This window comes from Grampus griseus (assembly GCF_964374135.1).
Source record: "Grampus griseus genome assembly, chromosome: 5".
NCBI classification, from domain to species: Eukaryota; Metazoa; Chordata; class Mammalia; order Artiodactyla; family Delphinidae; genus Grampus; species Grampus griseus.
Window position 1 is genome coordinate 89,458,830 of NC_138998.1, and position 17,855 is coordinate 89,476,684.

The following is a 17,855-nucleotide window of genomic DNA, read 5'->3' on the forward strand; positions in this document are numbered from 1 at the left end:
AGTTGAAAGAACTGTTTTTCTACATACTGAGATATCTAATAAAATGTCTCACTTGAAACTCTGTATTTGTCCCCTGCTGGTTCATCTTTCCATAGAACTTAACCAAATGTTTGCGTGGCTAGGAATCAAGATTATTTGCAAGTTGCAACGCTCAAGAAACAGTTAGAATTACTCCTTTCAAGTTTAACCACAACGATATTGCTTTGCTTTCCCCTTACTTGCTAAATCCACTAGACAATACATTTTAAATGCATAATGAACTCACATTCATTTAAGATTATTTTAGGAACAGACTAGAATACAATTTTTCAAGAAATTTACTCACATTTTGGAATTAATGCCCCACCTCTCTGAATAGCCTTCCTGCATAGAAATACTTCTCCCCAACTATTGCCTACACAGTGTTTACATGCACGCACACATCACAGTACATCCTGTTCCACTGCCATTCATTCATTTACTGGTTTTAAATATTCATGCTGCACAACCTACAGAAACAAGTCAAGGCAAATCTCTTGATAATTGCGTTTATTGCAAAATCAAAAAGTATTAGCGCTGGAAGGGATACAAATTTTGCTCTAACTTTCTCATTCTAAAAACATATTTTAAAAAAAGAAAAGAAAAGAAAAGCTGAGACCCAGAGATTGACTTAGATATGGTTACAAAGCTATTCAGCATCAGAACTAGATTAATATTGTCATCTTTACTATGGGCATTCTCTGACAGCAGAAGCGGGTTCCTAGAAATACTAAAAACAAAAACCATTCATAATAAATAAAATCACCTTCATAAAAATCAATCCCCCACATCAATCAGTGGAATATATACAATGCAAAAAAACTTCTTGGTAATAGGTTACTTTTGGCACCTCACCAGTATTTGCAAGGTGGACTTGGAACTCAGGAATAGGAACAAAGCTTGTATGTCTTTACATAACACTTGATTCAAGGATTCACCTTCGTGCTGCTAGACCTTTAGCACGGACTCCAAATTTACTGACTGGGGGTTACAGGATTGGTTGCTCACGGTCACCATAAAACCTCGTCACTGTAACCTACCTCCTTGGCCATGTCTGTGTATTTCTGCTTTTCCTTTGGATCGAGAACAGCCCACCAATCAGCTAGTATCTTGGTAGCACCTCGGTTATCAAGCCTGGGGTGTTCCTGACGTACAAGGGAGCGATGACGTTTGCAAAATAAGAGAAATGCATTCATTGGTCTCCGGGCTCGCTGTTCTGGTGATTCATCATCTTCAGTTTCACCGACATCTTGCTCTAGACCATCGGCCCCAAGAAGTTGAACCTATTAGCAATAAAACAAAAGCCAAATGTTTAACACATCCTGGATAACTTTGCTTTAGCAATTAGTCTTGGTTTTCAAATTGTATTTTTCCTTAGCTCCACTTAAACAACTTACAAATTGGGGGGAAAAAACGATTTTTTAAAAGTCATCAACCACTGTTTGTGGTTGGTAACCAACTTAAGATGTTTTCTTTTGCTTAGTTTCTACAGCAACCTGTGCATGTCTGTACTACAGCATATATCACATTGTTGTTATAATTGCTTACATTTTTTTCTCACTAACAGTGAGCTCTTTGAGGACAAAAGCTCTCTTATTTTCCTCATACACAGTGTATAGCTTAATGTCTGGTCTAACATTAGTATTTAACTATTGAATGAAGGATTCAACCCATTCTGTGATATATGGGTCTCAAGATTAACAACAATATCCACATAAGACACATGAGCATTAGTTCTGTCTTTCTACTCTTTGGAATGTGCTATTGTACAACTAATAATATGAAAATGTTTAACATGAAAGTAGATAAAAATCTAATACAGACTACTTAATGTTTTTGTGCATATCACAAGTGGAGCCTCCTAGTGTAAAAATCAAAACAGACCTCTAACATTATTTGAAGGAAGAGCTACATAGTAAATTTTCAAGCTTGTAGATATCACACTTTCTTGTCCACTGAAATTCAATGGTGATAGGGCTTAAACTTTCAAAATCTGTTTTGAATCCTCCCTTTTCTTAAACATTTCATTGAAGGTCTTCAAGGACTTCTGCAAAGCTCTGATCCTCTCCATCTGTGTAATTCTCATTGCCACTGCCCTAGTACCACTCTTGCCCATGGCCTTGTCTTCCTGCTTCCAATCTCTTACAATACTTCCTGCGCATGGCTGCAGGTTACATTTCTTAAAGCACATTTCTGATCACAGAATCTCAGAATATAACAGGATTGTTAAGTATCTTCTAAGGCTAAAATATGACAGTGCAACCAAGAACAGAAGTCCAGTATGCTTACTAAAACCATTTCTTTACTTGCTGCTTCACAGTTAAAATCAAGAAGGATCGAGGTAGTTGTTAGACTGCATTACACAGTAGGGCAGTAGTTCTTAAACATGAGTGGGCACTGGAATCCCTGGAGGTCTTGTTAAAACACAGATTGTTAAGTCCCACTCCCAGAGCTTCTGATTCTGTAGGTCTGGAGTGGGCCTTGAGAATGTGTATTTCTAACAAGTTGCCAGGTTATGCTGATGCTGCTAGCCTGGGGATCACACTTCGAGAACTACTACTAGAAGGCAACCACGTTCTCTTATAGCGTGTTTATTGGGCAACTGTTACAGACGCTCTAGGACAAATCACTAGCTTCATCCAATTAGATGGTTTTTAAAAGTCTTTTAAGTTTAAATTAAGTATTGCACATGCATTTAATTAACCATCAATTATCTTCAAACACAAATAGTACAGAACAATCATGAAGTCATAGCTACTTGATTTGGAAATACATTAGGGATTATTACTGGGGGTGAAGGATACAGATTTATCTTCCTCATTATGTGTACAATCACTAAAAATGATTTGAGTTTTCAAGGAATATTTATTTAGCATTCTGAAACTAAGAAGCTACAGAAAAAGATCGGGCATAAAAAAATGTATTACGTAGGTTGAGGAAGTAATTATAGTTTCCCTTCAGAAAAGAATAACTTTTGATTCAGTTACTAAATTGTAAAACTCAAGTCAAGAGCTGAGATAAATAAGACAAATCCTGGCCCAAGGAGCTCACTGTTTGGGGAGAGGAGAAAGATATATAAGCAACTAAATTAAAAAGCAGGATGATGACTGCAACAATGAACCAGTGCAGTAATGAAGCACTAGCAGATGGGTAGGAGAACAGGCAAGTCTCCCTAGAAAAGGTGTGGTCTGGGCTAACTTTTGAAAGATGAATCAGAGCGTGTAGGGTAGTCAATGGGGAGTCATGGGGAACTAATAGAGATTAAAGCTCAATAGTTCAGACACTTATATGCAGCTCAATAGTACCAGTATATAAAAGATTAGAACAGGAATCTAAGGTTACAGAAGAAGGTATGGGCCACTTCATGAAGAATGTGCTCTGTCGTGTTAAAAAAAAAGAAGATTAAAAAAATGTGCATTTAACCCTGTAAATGAGTGGCTTCAGACTGCATGGATCAATAAAAACCCTTGGGAGGGGACCAACAGAGATTACCAACTTTTTGTTTTGTCAAGTATGAACATTAAAAAAAAATTTTAACTACTATCTAATATTATAACTGTTTCATTACATTAACTAATCAAAAAGTAAGTAAACAAATCAATAAATGTATGATATATAAATTAAATTAAAACGAAAAGGTATCTGGACCTATTTTTCTTTCACCAGAGGCCAAGTAACACTGCAACAAATCAACACTAGCACTGGACCAGGATATGGAAACCACAGCTGGATGCAATGAAGAGCCATGAGTGGTTTTAAGCAGGGGAAAGACATTGTTAGATCTGTATTTTGAGAGAACTCCTGTCATCAGTGTTGAGCATGAATTACAGTAGCAAAACTGGAGTCAAACAAAACTAGAGGAACAAGTTAAAAGTTTATTTCAGCTGTCCATGCGAGAATGGAGACAGGGCTGAATCAAGGCAGTAATCACGAGAATGGAGAACTGAAAACAGAAACAATATTCACTAATGAGGTAGGACCAAGAGTGATTGGTGTCTAACTGGATGTAAAGGTTGAAAAAGGAAGAAGAGTGTTTCCAACTTTGGCAGCAAGATTCCTTCATACACAACAGAGAACACTTTTTCTCAAATGAGAGAAGTTAGATCTGGTGGCAGAATGTGAAGTGGCTCTTAGCAGAGAAGTCCCAGTTGGGATAATGAACTGATGTACCAATATAAAGAAGTAAGACCAAGGGTGCGGGTGAGATCTCTGAATGTGGACCAAAAAGAGAACAGGACTCGATGACTTCATTCTTTCACTTAATAACTATTTACTGGGCACCTGATATGGAGCAGGCACTGTTCTAGGTGATGCAGACAGAACAGTGAGCGTATAGACTCCCCATCCTCATGAAGATGAAGAGTAGCACAACTGGCCTGCCATTCTGGAAGGATCTCTCTGGCTGCTCTGTTGAGAACAGACTGTAGAACGGCAAGAGCAGAGGCAGAGAGAGAGGCAGAATACAATAATCTGCACTAGCATTGGTGGTGGCTTGGACCAAGGTAGCAGTAGTGACATTGCTAACAAGGGATCAACTTGAGAACTATTTTGAAGGTATGGTTGAGAATTTACTGATGGATGGACAGATGTGAGACTTGAGCAAAAGAAAACAGACAAGGTTTCAGGTCTGACCAACTTGACAGCTGGAGTTGCCATTCACTGAGAAAGGAAAGATGTAGGAGGATGGGGTTTGCAGGAGAAAAGTGACAGCTTCATTTTGAACACATTCAAACTGAGATTCTGATTTGATACCTAAGTGGATATGTCAAGTAAACAGTCAGAAATACAAGTCCAGAGTTTAGAAGAAAGGTCCAGGGTAGAGACAGGAATTAAGATAAGAAGCCCAGAGAACATCAACATTTGAAGGTAGAATAATGGAGGGACATCAACTGGAAGGAACCAGAATGGTATAGTTGGGAAGTTAGGAATAGAAATGAGTGATTGCTGTCATGGAAACAGCAGACAGCTTCAAGGACCAAGTGATCAACAGGTGCAAATGTGTCAGAGAGATCAAACTAAGCATAAGCATAAACTTGGCAATTTCCTCATACAGGAAGAATAACACCATTTCTCTGAAAACGGAAAGGAAAAGATGGATAAGGAGTGAGATAAGAGTAAGATGAGTAAGTAGAGAAAGCTGAAGGAGTCATTTCTGGTGGCCTCTGTGAAAGAGAAGAAAAGTTCAACCGTGAGGAGACCATAAACAGTACCCAGAGAAGATGTCTGTGAAACAGGAAAAATGTTTATAATTCCTGCTGAGATGAGTGGAAGAGGGAGCTGACCCAAGCCTAGGACAAAAGACTGAACGGATATCGAAGGCCTGAAGAATAGTAAAAGCATGTTTATGAAATTTGTAGTGACACAAAATAAGTACTCATCTATTTTTTACTGATTGATTGATTGACTGATTGATGGCTGCGTTGGGTCTTCATTGCTGCGCGCGGGCTTTCTCTAGTTGCGGCGAGTGGGGGCTACTCTTTGTTGCGGTGCGCGGGCTTCTCACTGCAGTGGCTTCTCTTGTTGAGAAGCACGGGCTTTAGGCACGCGGATTTCAGTAGTTGTGGCATATGGGCTCTAGAGCACAGGCTCAGTAGCTGTGGTGCACGGGCTTAGCTGCTCCACAGCATGTGGGATCTTCCCAGACCAAGGCTCGAACCCGTGTCCCCTGCATTGGCAGGCGGATTCTTAACCACTGCACCACCAGGGAAGTCCAGTACTCATCTATTCTTCTACTGAGCATATAACTATTCAAAATCTACTCTGTGCCAGCCACCATTCTAGGCTTTGAGGAAGGAGAAGAGGACAGGAAGGGCAAGACCCTTGCTCTTACCGAGCTTATAGCCTAGTCTAGGAAGGCAGACATAAACAAGTGCACAGCTAAACACAAGGCATATAAGAAGAAGTGTGAGGGAGGAAATCCTCAGACGTGGAAGGCACACTGGGTGGGAGGGACACCTGAGATGATGGGGAGGTAGTCCTTGTGCTGAGACCTGAATGATGAAGAGGAGGAACCAGTCACGCCAAGATCTGAAGGGACGTGTGGCTTTCTAAAGTCAGCTGCATGGCTGTGTGGCTTTCTCGCAAGAGCCGGCTGCTCAAGTGTGAGACCAGAGGAGGGGACTAGGAGGAATGACTGAGCACAGAGGCACGGAGGGGTGACAGCAGCCAGATGCTCCGGAGGCCTCAGAAATGAGAACCTGAACAGCTCTGAACCTGCCTATGGTGGCAAGGCTAGGCTGGGAGGGAAGAAAGAGAGGCCAGGAGCAACAGGTGGGTGCAGGTAAGCACATGAAATTTTATGAACTCACTGCGTTTGAATATTGTCTGCAAATTATTAGTTAATTGACAGAAATACTATTTAAGAAGGATCTGGGGCTTCCCTGGTGGCGCAGTGGTTGAGAGTCTGCCTGCCGATGCAGGGGACACGGGTTCGTGCCCCGGTCCGGGAAGATCCCACATGCCGCGGAGCGGCTGGGCCCATGAGCCATGGCCGCTGAGCCTGCACGTCCGGAGCCTGTGCTCCGCAACGGGAGAGGCCACAACAGTGAGAGGCCCGCGTACCGCAAACAAAAAAAAAAAAAAAAAGAAGGATCTGTTTCAGTTTAAACTACTACTACAGATACTTTAAGAGTCATCAACATTTGGAATAAAAATGTAGATTAAGTAGTTAACTAGGATTCAAGTTATACAGACTCACTCTAGTAACGCCTCCTTTGCACCACACAGGTTCACTGCAGTTTCCAGAATGAATGGTCAAATAAACTTAAAACTTCTACAATAAAAGGAGGAAATTACCTTATCAATATCCTCCTCTTCGTCTTCCTCTTCTTCCTCTTCTGAAAAGTCAAGAAGTTTCTTTGCTAGCAATGGATGCCACTGAAGACACTTTCGTTTTGGTCGTTTTCCAGCCCCTTCTCCTTCTGCGGAATGATCTTTATTTCTATTACTGCCTTTCATTACTGTGACCTGTAGTAATGAAAAAAAGGAGAAACAGAAATGAAAGTAAATTTGATTAAAATTAGTTTATTTAGCTTCCTTAACTTTAACTGGATTATAGTTTTAATGATTAAAGTATCTACCAGCTTAGACATTTACTGGATTCAGTAAGAACTAAGTACATAATCAAACATTCATTTTAGTGGGTTAAATTGCTAATAAAATTTGCCTTTTATGAAATCTGCTTCCTTCCACTTCATAACTTCAGAACTCAAAACCCAAATAAAGTGTTAGGATGATTACAAGTTACTGCCATCTGTTCGTATTTACTCAAAATAGTGTTTCTCAAAGTTTTCCACCAGAGGAATGTGAAAGATGCCTCCCAGGGGAGCAAAGGTGCTCACAGAGGTGGGCCTCCCTACATTCTCCAACGACTCCTATTTTATCATAATTTACATGAATTTCACATTCTATACTATGATAAATATGAGTCTGAAGTATTATTAAGTAAAATGAATGCTTTATAAGAATCAAGTGTTTTAGATTTAAAATAAAAGTATTTCATAAGACGACACACATTTTTCAAAAACTAACTGTGCAGCCTCCAAGGATCCGGTCTACGCATGAATCACTTAGTGGGATGAGCACCTTTCTGCACCGGCCTGTGATACAACAAGTCACGAAGATCTTTGCATCTCCCTATTACATATGCCCTAGAGATACAACAAATCACAAAGATCTTTGCATCTCCCTATTACATATGCCCTAGAGAGCAACAAAGTTTTGCTCTCTAGGCTTTTTTCCCCTAAAAGACGATTGGCTGAAATAGCTAGGCTATAGACAGGCTATGAATCTGACAATATCTTTCAGAAGCTGAAAATTCTAAATTATTTTTCAGTGAATATTTTTAAAAGTTTTTCTCAATGAAAGAAACTACGTATTTATATTATAAAGGTGAAAATAACAAAAAATGAGGTTTACCTTCTCCATCATGCCCAGTCCCACAGCCCAAAGGTAAATTATACACAGTTTCTTACATGCTTTCTCATAATTATTTAATATTTTTCATTCATTCATTTAAAGTAACATTTATACACAAACTACTCTTTATACATAGTCATGTGAAAATTGAAACAATACAGTTAAATGCCATCAACTTAAATGGTTCATGCTGACAATTACAAACGTAAATGCCATTGCCAAAATCACAGGGTGGTGGTCGTTTTGGTCAGTTTAAATCTGTATTGGTCCAAACACTTGCAAAGTACTTTTTTTTTCAATAAACTTTTTTTGTGGTACGCGGGTCTCTCACTGCTGTGGCCTCTCCCGTTGTGGAGCACAGGCTCCGGACGCGCAGGCTCAGCGGCCATGGCTCACAGGCCCAGCCGCTCCGCGGCATGTGGGATCTTCCCAGACTGGGGCACAAACCCGCGTCCCCTGCATCGGCAGGCGGACTCTCAACCACTGAGCCACCAGGGAAGCCCTATCAATAAACTTTTAATGCCATGTTGCTGACACTAGGATCCATGAACATATAGTTTCAATATTCATCTAGTTCTCAAGCCTTCAAAACAATACGACATAAGCAATTTTTTAATCTTCCTTCCTTGTTTTTGAGTTTGGGGTCATATTTAAGTCTTCTTCACTTCAAAATGGAAAAATATTCACTAATGTTTCCTTTGAGAACTTACGTGACTTCATTATTTTAAAGAAACCATGTAAATAACTGATCAATCTGGAATTCATTCTGACAAAGGAGTGAGGGAGGGATCTAGCTTTTTTTTTTTCCCAAATAGCTAACCAACTGTTCCAAACCATTTATTAAATCATCCAGCTTTTCCCCATTCCTTTGAAATGCTACTTTTATCCTATACTACATTACCACATGTGTATAAGTCTACTTCTGGATTCTCTTCTGTTAATAATCATCCCCTCTGTTTTCCTATCCTTTGACCAACTTTAATATCCTTAGGACAATATCATTCTGTACCTTTTTCTACATCAGTAAACACAGCCATTTAAAAGTTTTAAGTTGAAAATATCATGCTCTTCTAAGTCAATACACCTTGATCATCCTCATTTTGTAATAACTATATAATATTCCAAAATAGGAACATATCACAATTTTCTCAATTATTCCATGATTGATAGATGTTCAGATTATTTCTTGTACTACAATAAAATCTTCATTTTAATAATCTTTTAATCTTCATTTTGATAAAATCCTCATTATTAAAAGCTGTGTCTAGCCAAAAAAAAAGGGTGGGGAGGTGAGAAAAACATGTTCCCGTGGTTTTCTTAGCAAGAAACTTCTGCTGAGTATCTGAAGCAATTACATGATTCATGTGGCTGCCTCAAGAGTAGAAGTTATTGAAAACTTTAAATGGAATTAGTTATCTGGTATGCTCTTAATAAATAATAAAGGAACAACGATTTCTTTGAATTGATAGACTATTTCACAATTCCCAGTCTATCTACAAATAAAACTTGGCATGGAAAACCCAATTTCTAAAAATACCAACGCTATATAGAGAGAAGAGGAAACAGCTATTTTTGTGGCTTATTAATCACTTCAGGATGAGATGCTTGAGTGGTAATTAAACCCATACTGGGTTTTAATACCGGATATTTTATAACACATTTTTTAAACAATAAAAGAAATTAATGGGAAACTATACGTCAGGCAAGCTGTTATCAGCGGGAGAGGTCAAAGTGACTGCCGGTGCCTAGAGAAAAATACATCATTTAGCCTCAAGGATTCTGATTATGCTATTTGATTATGTGTGAATTGTGTTTAAGTGTATGTGCCTTTGCACATATTTATGTGTAATTTCAATATTCAAACAGAAAATAGAATATCAAGAATCAAATGAATGGATGGTATATGTGGCTTTGGGGTTCAAAATAACCACGTTCACCTCCTCCCACCTCAATGTTCTGATTCTTTCCACATAGCTGCTACAGCACTACGATAATGTATATCTTCTCTGATACTCCCAATTAATCTCTCCATCTCCATAAATACAATAGAAAGATCTTATATTGCTAACAACACTTACCACATTTTCCCTTGAATTACAATTATTTGGGTACATCCTACCTCCATCACTAGGCCTTTTTCTTGATGATCCAAGACTAGTTATCTTTATATAGAAGCATCTGGCTTATCAGAACATGAAGATCAGTCAGTTGTGAGAATTGTTATAAACAACCATATGAAACTCCATGCTAAATTATGGTGATAATTCACTATTTTTATACAGTAGAATGGCTTCAAAATTAACCCCCATCTCTCTCATTCCTGTGACTTCAGCTATTTCTTCCTGAGTGGGAAAAAAGGAGGTCTGAAAACTATGTATAACACTGAATGCGGGCCAGGGCGGCATGTTCTGTGTGAGAACCACCGAACCCCTGGGCTGTACGAAAAGTAAGATTGATAACCTCTAGCACAGTCTGGAACAAAGTAGGGGGGAAGTAAGTATTTTTGGCATGAATGAAAGCTGAACTGAAGATAGTAAACCTGGGACAAAATAGTCAAGAAAAGTGTAACTGACCTAATGACCATGAAATACCCCAAACTGTAAACTAGAGATTTTAATAACTTATAGTTATCTGATTACTTTTTAATTCACCATGGATCTGTTTTCAAACTGTTGAAAGAAGGCAGAAGAATGTGTGTGGGGGGGGAGGGGGGAGGGGATGATGCTCCTGATTATCATTCAGAAGTAATGACAAAGCAAGAGAGGAGAACGCAAGAAAAGATGAAGAAAAACATCTTCTGAGAAAGAAAAGGGAAAAAGAAGGCAGAATTTTGAGACTCAAGCATATTGCTTTTCCTATTTCAACAATGAGGAGGAAAAATTGTTAAGTTCTGTTAATTTTTGACAGTAACAGAGGGCTGTTTGTAATTATTTTGCCACTAAAACCCCCACACACATTATAAAGTTCGGCTTCTTGTTCTGGAACATGAGCAAATTAAGCTAGCAATCTATACGTAATGAATGAAGCAATTGGGGGACTTTATTCAAAAGGGGTCCTTCTTCCTTTCTACATGGCAACTGTAGAATAACAAATCAGGTTATTCAACTACCAGTGGACCCTGTACTTGAAAGACTCAATATCATAAAATTATGTTGCTGAGATTATCAAACGATGGAGGCTGAAGGTCCCTATCCAAAATACCGTTGACCCTTGAACAACATGGGTTTGAACTGTGAGCATCCACTTATACATCAAATTTTTTTCAATAAAAACAGACTATATTACTACATGATCCACGGTTGGTTGAATCTACAGATGGGGGAGCCATGGGTACAGGCAGGTGACTGTAAAGCTATATAACCCCTGCATTCAAGGGTCAGCTGTATTGAATATTTACTTATCTTATAAAAACAAACCAACCCATGTGTTCCCTTTTCTTTGCCAGATGAGTTACCCTAATTAGTACTCATAATACTGATGTAAATGTAAATCAACTTGGTGATAAATTAGGAAAAACTTCATTTACCTTTATTCTTCAAGTGCAGCAAGTCCATTCATGAAGACCTTTACTGAGGTCAAACTTCATGAGAAATTTAAAGAAGAAATATCATAGAAGAAACAGGACAAAGTAAATACCACGTTTAACAAAAGAAAAAAATGGACACTGGAGCCTAACAGGCCTCCTTTAGAATCCGGCCTCCTGCCACTAACTGCTTGTTGTAAAGTTATTCATCTTGCTGATCTTTCCACACATTAAAACTAAGTAATAGCTCTACTGTGAGAACACTTTTTATATAACACCCAGCACAGAGCCTGGCATCTAGAAGGTTCTCACTCCATGTTAGTAAATCCTCCCTTTACCCACAAGCTTCTTAGAGGGAGTATGGGTTTAACAGGCAGCACGTTCTTGCTTAACTCAGCCTAAGATGCAGTTCAAGAGAGAGCACAGAGGACTCCCATTTAACAGTGGTCCACATGCTTCCCAGATGATATAACCTCCAGCCTCAGCAACTGAAAAAGAAAGACGGAAAATTTCTTTCCTTTTGTCTGAGTGATATACAGTCAGAAACAGAGCCTTGGCATAGTCATAAATTCTGTAAGATCCTCTAGTCTTTCCTCTTGTCTCACAACTTAGGCAATCAGTACACTTTAGCTTTTAAAACACTGTGTAAATTTAACTGTGTCACAGGGGTATTTTAGAGTTTAAACTGTTTCCTAAATGTCCAATAAAATCCCATTCAAATCATATTAATGGAAATTCAGACCAAATGAGACAGGGGAAGGTAAGGGAGGCCCAGGAAATTTCACTGTCAGACAGCCATGCATTCTAACCTCAAGTAAGGCCTCTCCTGGGTCCAACTAAGACTGTAAAGCTTTAGAGCTGTCTCGGATCTACAGAGAAGATGAAAAATCAGCGCAAAGAAATGGTGGTAAATCGGTAGCTCTAGAGCTTCCCACAAGTTGGACCAACCTGCTTAAAACCTTCTGAGAGTGCCGCTGCTCTCGACACCCCTTGCTTCCACTGCCTTGCGCACTCCCTAAAATTCTCCCACTTTCTGCCAAAACGGACATCCTCCTCCAAAGCCCAGGTAATATATCACTTCCCTTCTAAAGCTTTCTGTGAAAATCTTAAGTCAAATGCCATCGCTCTTTGATCACACTTGAGCTTGCTGGTCAAGCACTTACCATGGTGTTTCAGTTAGTTTTATCTACGTCCTCACTATCCTCCACAAAATAGGTTGTGAACTTCTAGAGGGAAGGTGTCATGGTTTCTTACTTTTCTGGCCCAGGACTTCAAACTGAGCCTGGTACACAGCAGTCCCTGTAAAGGGTATTTATGGCTTATAATTTCCTCACCTAACACTTAACCACATATCACAACTTCCCAGAATGAATTGTTCCTCAGGATAATTTTAAAAACAATACTAATACACAGCTAATATTTATTAAATACTAATCACTTCATACTTAATATTCATTATCTCATTTAATCCTTATAAGAACCCTTGAGGCAGGTACTATACTATGCATCCCAGTTGAAGAAGCTGAGGGTTAAGCCACGTGCCTAAGGTCACACAGTTAGCAGAGAAGCTGGCGCTAGAAGCAGGAAGCCCAACTCAAGAGCCCAAAAGCACACCTAGGACAAGAAGCTCTAATATAAAGCCTTCCATCTGTTGATGCTCTGGGCATTTCCCATGGAACAAATAGCTTATGAGCCACGGAACTACCTAAAGGGAGCACTGAAGGGTTAGAAAGTGAACACTTTCAATGGTTCACAGCAGAAAAGTAAGTGTACATCTCTGATGACTCCAAGCGACAATTAAATTAGATTAACTTTAAAACTCTTTGAAGATTAAAGCCCTATAAGTGCTAATTATTATTTATTGTAATTCTAATGACAATTTTAAACTGTAGACAGATTAAATGAAAAATATCTTTCTATAAAGTAATACTCTCATTTTAGAAGCAATTCAGTCACTCTATTCATGCAGAGTGTCTTTAAATGCACTCCTTATTGAAAAGCAGTAGCTCTTCAAGTTGAAACTTTAACTCTGTCAAGATGTTATCTACATGCTCTTCATGAATATTAATAAGACACACACTATTTAAAGAACGGCTTAGCTATACTGGCAGTTCTGGTTCCTGTGTCCTTCTCTCATGAAGGAATATGTATTCTAAGATCTCTGATACTTACAACTCCATGACATTTAGCCTTAGGAGAGCTTAACATGGTTCTCAAAATGCATGCTACTCTAGGCTACAGACAGAAACAACAGCTACCTTGAAAGAGATAAGGCACCAAAAGAAGTGACTTAGGGAAGAAAAACTACTTACACAAGGAATTCAGTAACAGGGTGGAACATGTTCCCCATCACACCACGCTCCCCCAAAAGCCCAACTCTCTGTTTTCTTATAATTTTATGGTGGCATTTACATTCTTCATCACAAAGTCACCAAATTCCTATCCTTCAACAGGCTTAGCATAATACATTTGCCTCTTTTAGTTTCTAAATTAACAAAGGTGCTTTCTTTTTAATCCATTTATTATATTGTTAGGACATACCTATCCCACCGACAAGAATCTGATGCACAACAAGACAAACTCACGGCAGTCTCTTCCTCATTTATTCTCAATGCAGCTGAACGCGTATTTATTGATCGCATGTTGAGCTATGCACTGTGGGAGTTAAGTGTACAGCCTTACCTCTCATTTAACCATCGCCCCTGCCGCCTCTGCTCCCCTGCCGGGCTGGTGTCGTCCTGTCTGGCAGCACCTGCCCTGTGCTTCCTCAGCTCTCCCAGGCCTGCACACTGTACCCCACACACCCATTCTCACTTTCTGTGCAAGTCCCCCTGAACTCCCATTTCTGAGGAGCTATCTTCATTTGACCCAGCTCCTGTCTCTTTCCTTCCTGAGCACCGGTTTTGGCCACCCACGTTTCATGGCTGTGCCATATTTTTTGACACTTGATTGTATAACAATCATCATTTTCCCGTACAATATATGTATAATGATTCCATATGAACTCCTCCCACAGAGACCCTTGAGGGTAAAGAACACGCCAGATGCTATATTTTCTGGATCTGTCAGAGCAAACATCCAGTGTTAGACAGGGAGTACATGAGGAAGTGAACACAGAAACAATACCTCTCTGCTTTCTTAGTATGCTGTTTCTTTACATTGTTTTGCTAGAAGGCAGAAGAGATATAAGGCTTGAAAAGAAAATATGCAGAGAAGGAAAAATAAGAACCCAGAAGGGTTGCTCGGGAGGGGAGAGGAGAAACAGGCAAATTGACAAGGCGATGTAATAAATATAATGAAATCTAAGTCACTTCCAAGCAGCTGTCAGTACCAGTCTAAGAACATGTTTTCATAGCTTTATTCCCCTCTCTGGTTATTTGTTACTGACTCTCATTATTCTCTCAAAATACAATAGCATAGCACCTTCAGCTCACTAGCTCTCTTTTCCTATCATAACTGGTCTGCTAATTCACCTCAACTCTGAACTCATCTAACCATTTTTCTTTCCCAGTCTATCCCCAAGCTGCCAGCCGCTCCCGTGGTCTCACACTACTACAAACTTTTCCAATCTCAGGTTGGTCTTCAGTGCTCGTTCATAGTCTTGACGTGTCTTAGTCCCACCCAATCCCACAGTGCCCATTATAACTTATTGGTTTCTCCTCAACCCCTACTGATGATGATGAGTAAGGATAGTAATAATAGTTATATATATATATGTATAAAATGCTTCTATATATATAATGCTTATGTATATATTGCTTCCTATGTGCCAGAAGCTAAGAGCATTCTACTTATTAATTCTCTTAACACACCACAAGCCTAAGAGGTAGGTACTATTATAATCTCCTTTTTACGGATGAAAAAAACTGAGGCACAGATAACATATAGTTTGCCTTGTTTAGTTTGTTAAGTTAAAAAGGTTTTAATAATATTATATGTATCAAAATGGTGGGACACAATTATCACACTGGAAAGAAGCTGAAGCACAAGAAGACAAGCTCACGGAGTCACTTATTGTCAATGAAGTTGAATACATATTTACTGATCACCTGATTAACTATGCATTATGTTTGTACATTACAGAATGTCCAAGGTCACACTGCTAGCACATAATTGGTGGAACCAGTATCTGGCTCCAGTCTGGCTTCGGAGTCTGGTTCTGGACCATTATACAATACTGCCTCCTAATAATAACTAACCTGATTAAACCTTTGCTACTTGCTGAACACTGTATATGAATTAATTTCTTTAATCCTCCATATACCTCTTGGAGAAAGGAACTATAATGGTCATATATTATACAGGAAGCAGCTGGGAATGACAAAGCTTAAACAGCATATGCCCAAGGCCATTCTGCCAGCATGTGACAGAGCCAGGATTCAAACCTAGGTCTTCTGTCCCCAGAGCTCAAGCTTCTCCATACTGTCCTTCCCACTGTAATCCTAGTCATTCTAAGAAAATGTCTTTGCCTCCTGGTTGACAGAAAGGTCTCCATATGTGGACCCTCCCAAAGTCCCACCTTGCCTACCAATTTCAAAACTTGTTTCTTCTACCCTATCTCAAAGGCAGAGTTTCAAGGTCAGCTTCTCCTCTCACTCCCAGTCTATGCTTCTCATCTTTCCTGCTACCCTGGGCCATTAGTCTTTCAGTTTCTTTGATGAACTACTGATGAACTATCCACAGTAGTTGAACTTCTCTTTTGCTCTGTATACAATCTCAAGTCTAAGGCCCTCTCTGAATCCTCCTCCTCCTTTAGCTAGTCCTCGTTTTTGGTACAAATTGGCCTCCAGCCATCAGGCCAGGAGACTGCCTAACCCCAAGCCATGAAACTAGCAGCCAGGAAGAACTGGCCTGTCTGGTACTAAGACTGTTCACAGGCTCCACCTTGCACTTCCCGTATTGACTTCCTTCCTAATCTTCTTGGTTCTAAAGCCTGGGATTAATTTCCTAGAAAGTATTCACAGCTCATTCCAACTGTGTCACAGGCTTTGGCTTCTCTACCTCAATAATTCACGCTTACATCTTTGATTTCTAGCCTCTCAGAGAAAAACACCTTGCCTGGGCCAGCCCTGTGTCTCCACCGTATCCGTGGGAAATATGCCAGAGCCCGCATGGTGCCTAGGAACTAGACATTCCTTCCTTTCACAGAAACATCTGGAAAACATATACTATCTTTGCTACTTTCTCACCGTAAGTTCAAATCATTGCAAACGGCTCCTAGCCCTGACACCTAACCTCTCACCACGTTCTGTCCCCTCCACCTGTTACATGTATGGTCTGCTCCCGTCCATCCCCCATACTGGCTCAGCGGTCTGGTCTTCTTATCTATAGCCATGCTGACTTCAATTCTCCACACTACAAATATCTGCTCATGCCCTTGTCCTGCATGAATCTCTTTAACAGTCAGTCCCTCAATATACTCAGGAAGACGTCCGAACCTCTTTCTTCACAGAGCACACAAGGCTCTTCGTCCCTACTTAGTTTTACGGCTCACGTTTCTTTGCTCAATTCTCACTCTTAAAGCTCTACCTACACTGTGTTACATGCCATCACCTGGAACTCACCAGGGACTCTCACCTCTTAGCATCTGTACTACTGTCTCCTCCCAGTGGAGCTCGGATCTCACATAAGCCCACACTGGCCCTTACTAGTCTGAGAAAGAGGTGCTTCTTAGGTGTCTCCACAGTACCCTGTACTCGATATCCATCCCCCAAAGAAACGGTGTGTTTCCCTCTGTATATCCCACTTGGCTCTGACAGGGAACGAGGGCTGTATAATGTTCACCACAGTATCTGCAGGGCCTGACACAGAGCCGGGCCCACTGTGGGAAAACACTTGTTCGGGTCTGCTCCCTGCGGTCTCTTCCTGTCACCTTCATTGCTTCTCACTTGCCACTGCTTCTTTTCTGCTCCTTCCTCACCATGCCTTGCTCTTTCTTCCTGCCCTGTGACCCTCCATCTCAGAAGTTGCTTGCACCAACTTCAAACAGCATTCTCAAACTACCAAACCAGAACACCTGGCAATTTTACTTGTTTGGAAATTCTAGTATCTAGGCAACAAATGTCAAAATGACTCAATGAATAATTTTGACCTCATAAAGAGAAATAATTATCTATTCCCTTTTCTCCTGTACCCATCACTGAACACTATTTAATCTCCTGTGCACCAGTTTGCATACAGCCCTTTAAATTGTAAGAATGAGCATGCATATTTTTAAAAGCAAATATACTGAACTCCATCTAAAATAATCAAAGTTTTAAAAATTATTTTTTCATTTATATTAACTTAAAACGTTTTCTAAACTAATAAAAAGGTCTGGATGTCTTTAACCATCCTGATCTCGAATTATAACTTAAAAAAAAACAACCCAGAAACAATGGTTCTAGTTAAGAATCAA

The 17,855-nt window shown here is 39.8% G+C and overlaps 1 protein-coding gene across 5 annotated transcripts in view; it reads right to left on the reverse strand.

Moving 5' to 3' along the window:
* BBX (BBX high mobility group box domain containing) overlaps positions 1-17,855 on the reverse strand; it is a 280,826-nt gene that overhangs the window by 94,090 nt on the left and 168,881 nt on the right. For all 5 annotated transcript variants that reach the window (XM_082654201.1, XM_082654204.1, XM_082654203.1 and 2 more), the window contains 2 exons: positions 6,814-6,984; positions 1,059-1,301 (listed from right to left, as the gene is read on the reverse strand). In XM_082654201.1, coding sequence (XP_082510327.1) covers positions 1,059-1,301; positions 6,814-6,975 — 405 coding nt within the window. In that variant the 5' untranslated portion in view covers positions 6,976-6,984. The remainder of the gene's footprint in view (positions 1-1,058; positions 1,302-6,813; positions 6,985-17,855) is intronic.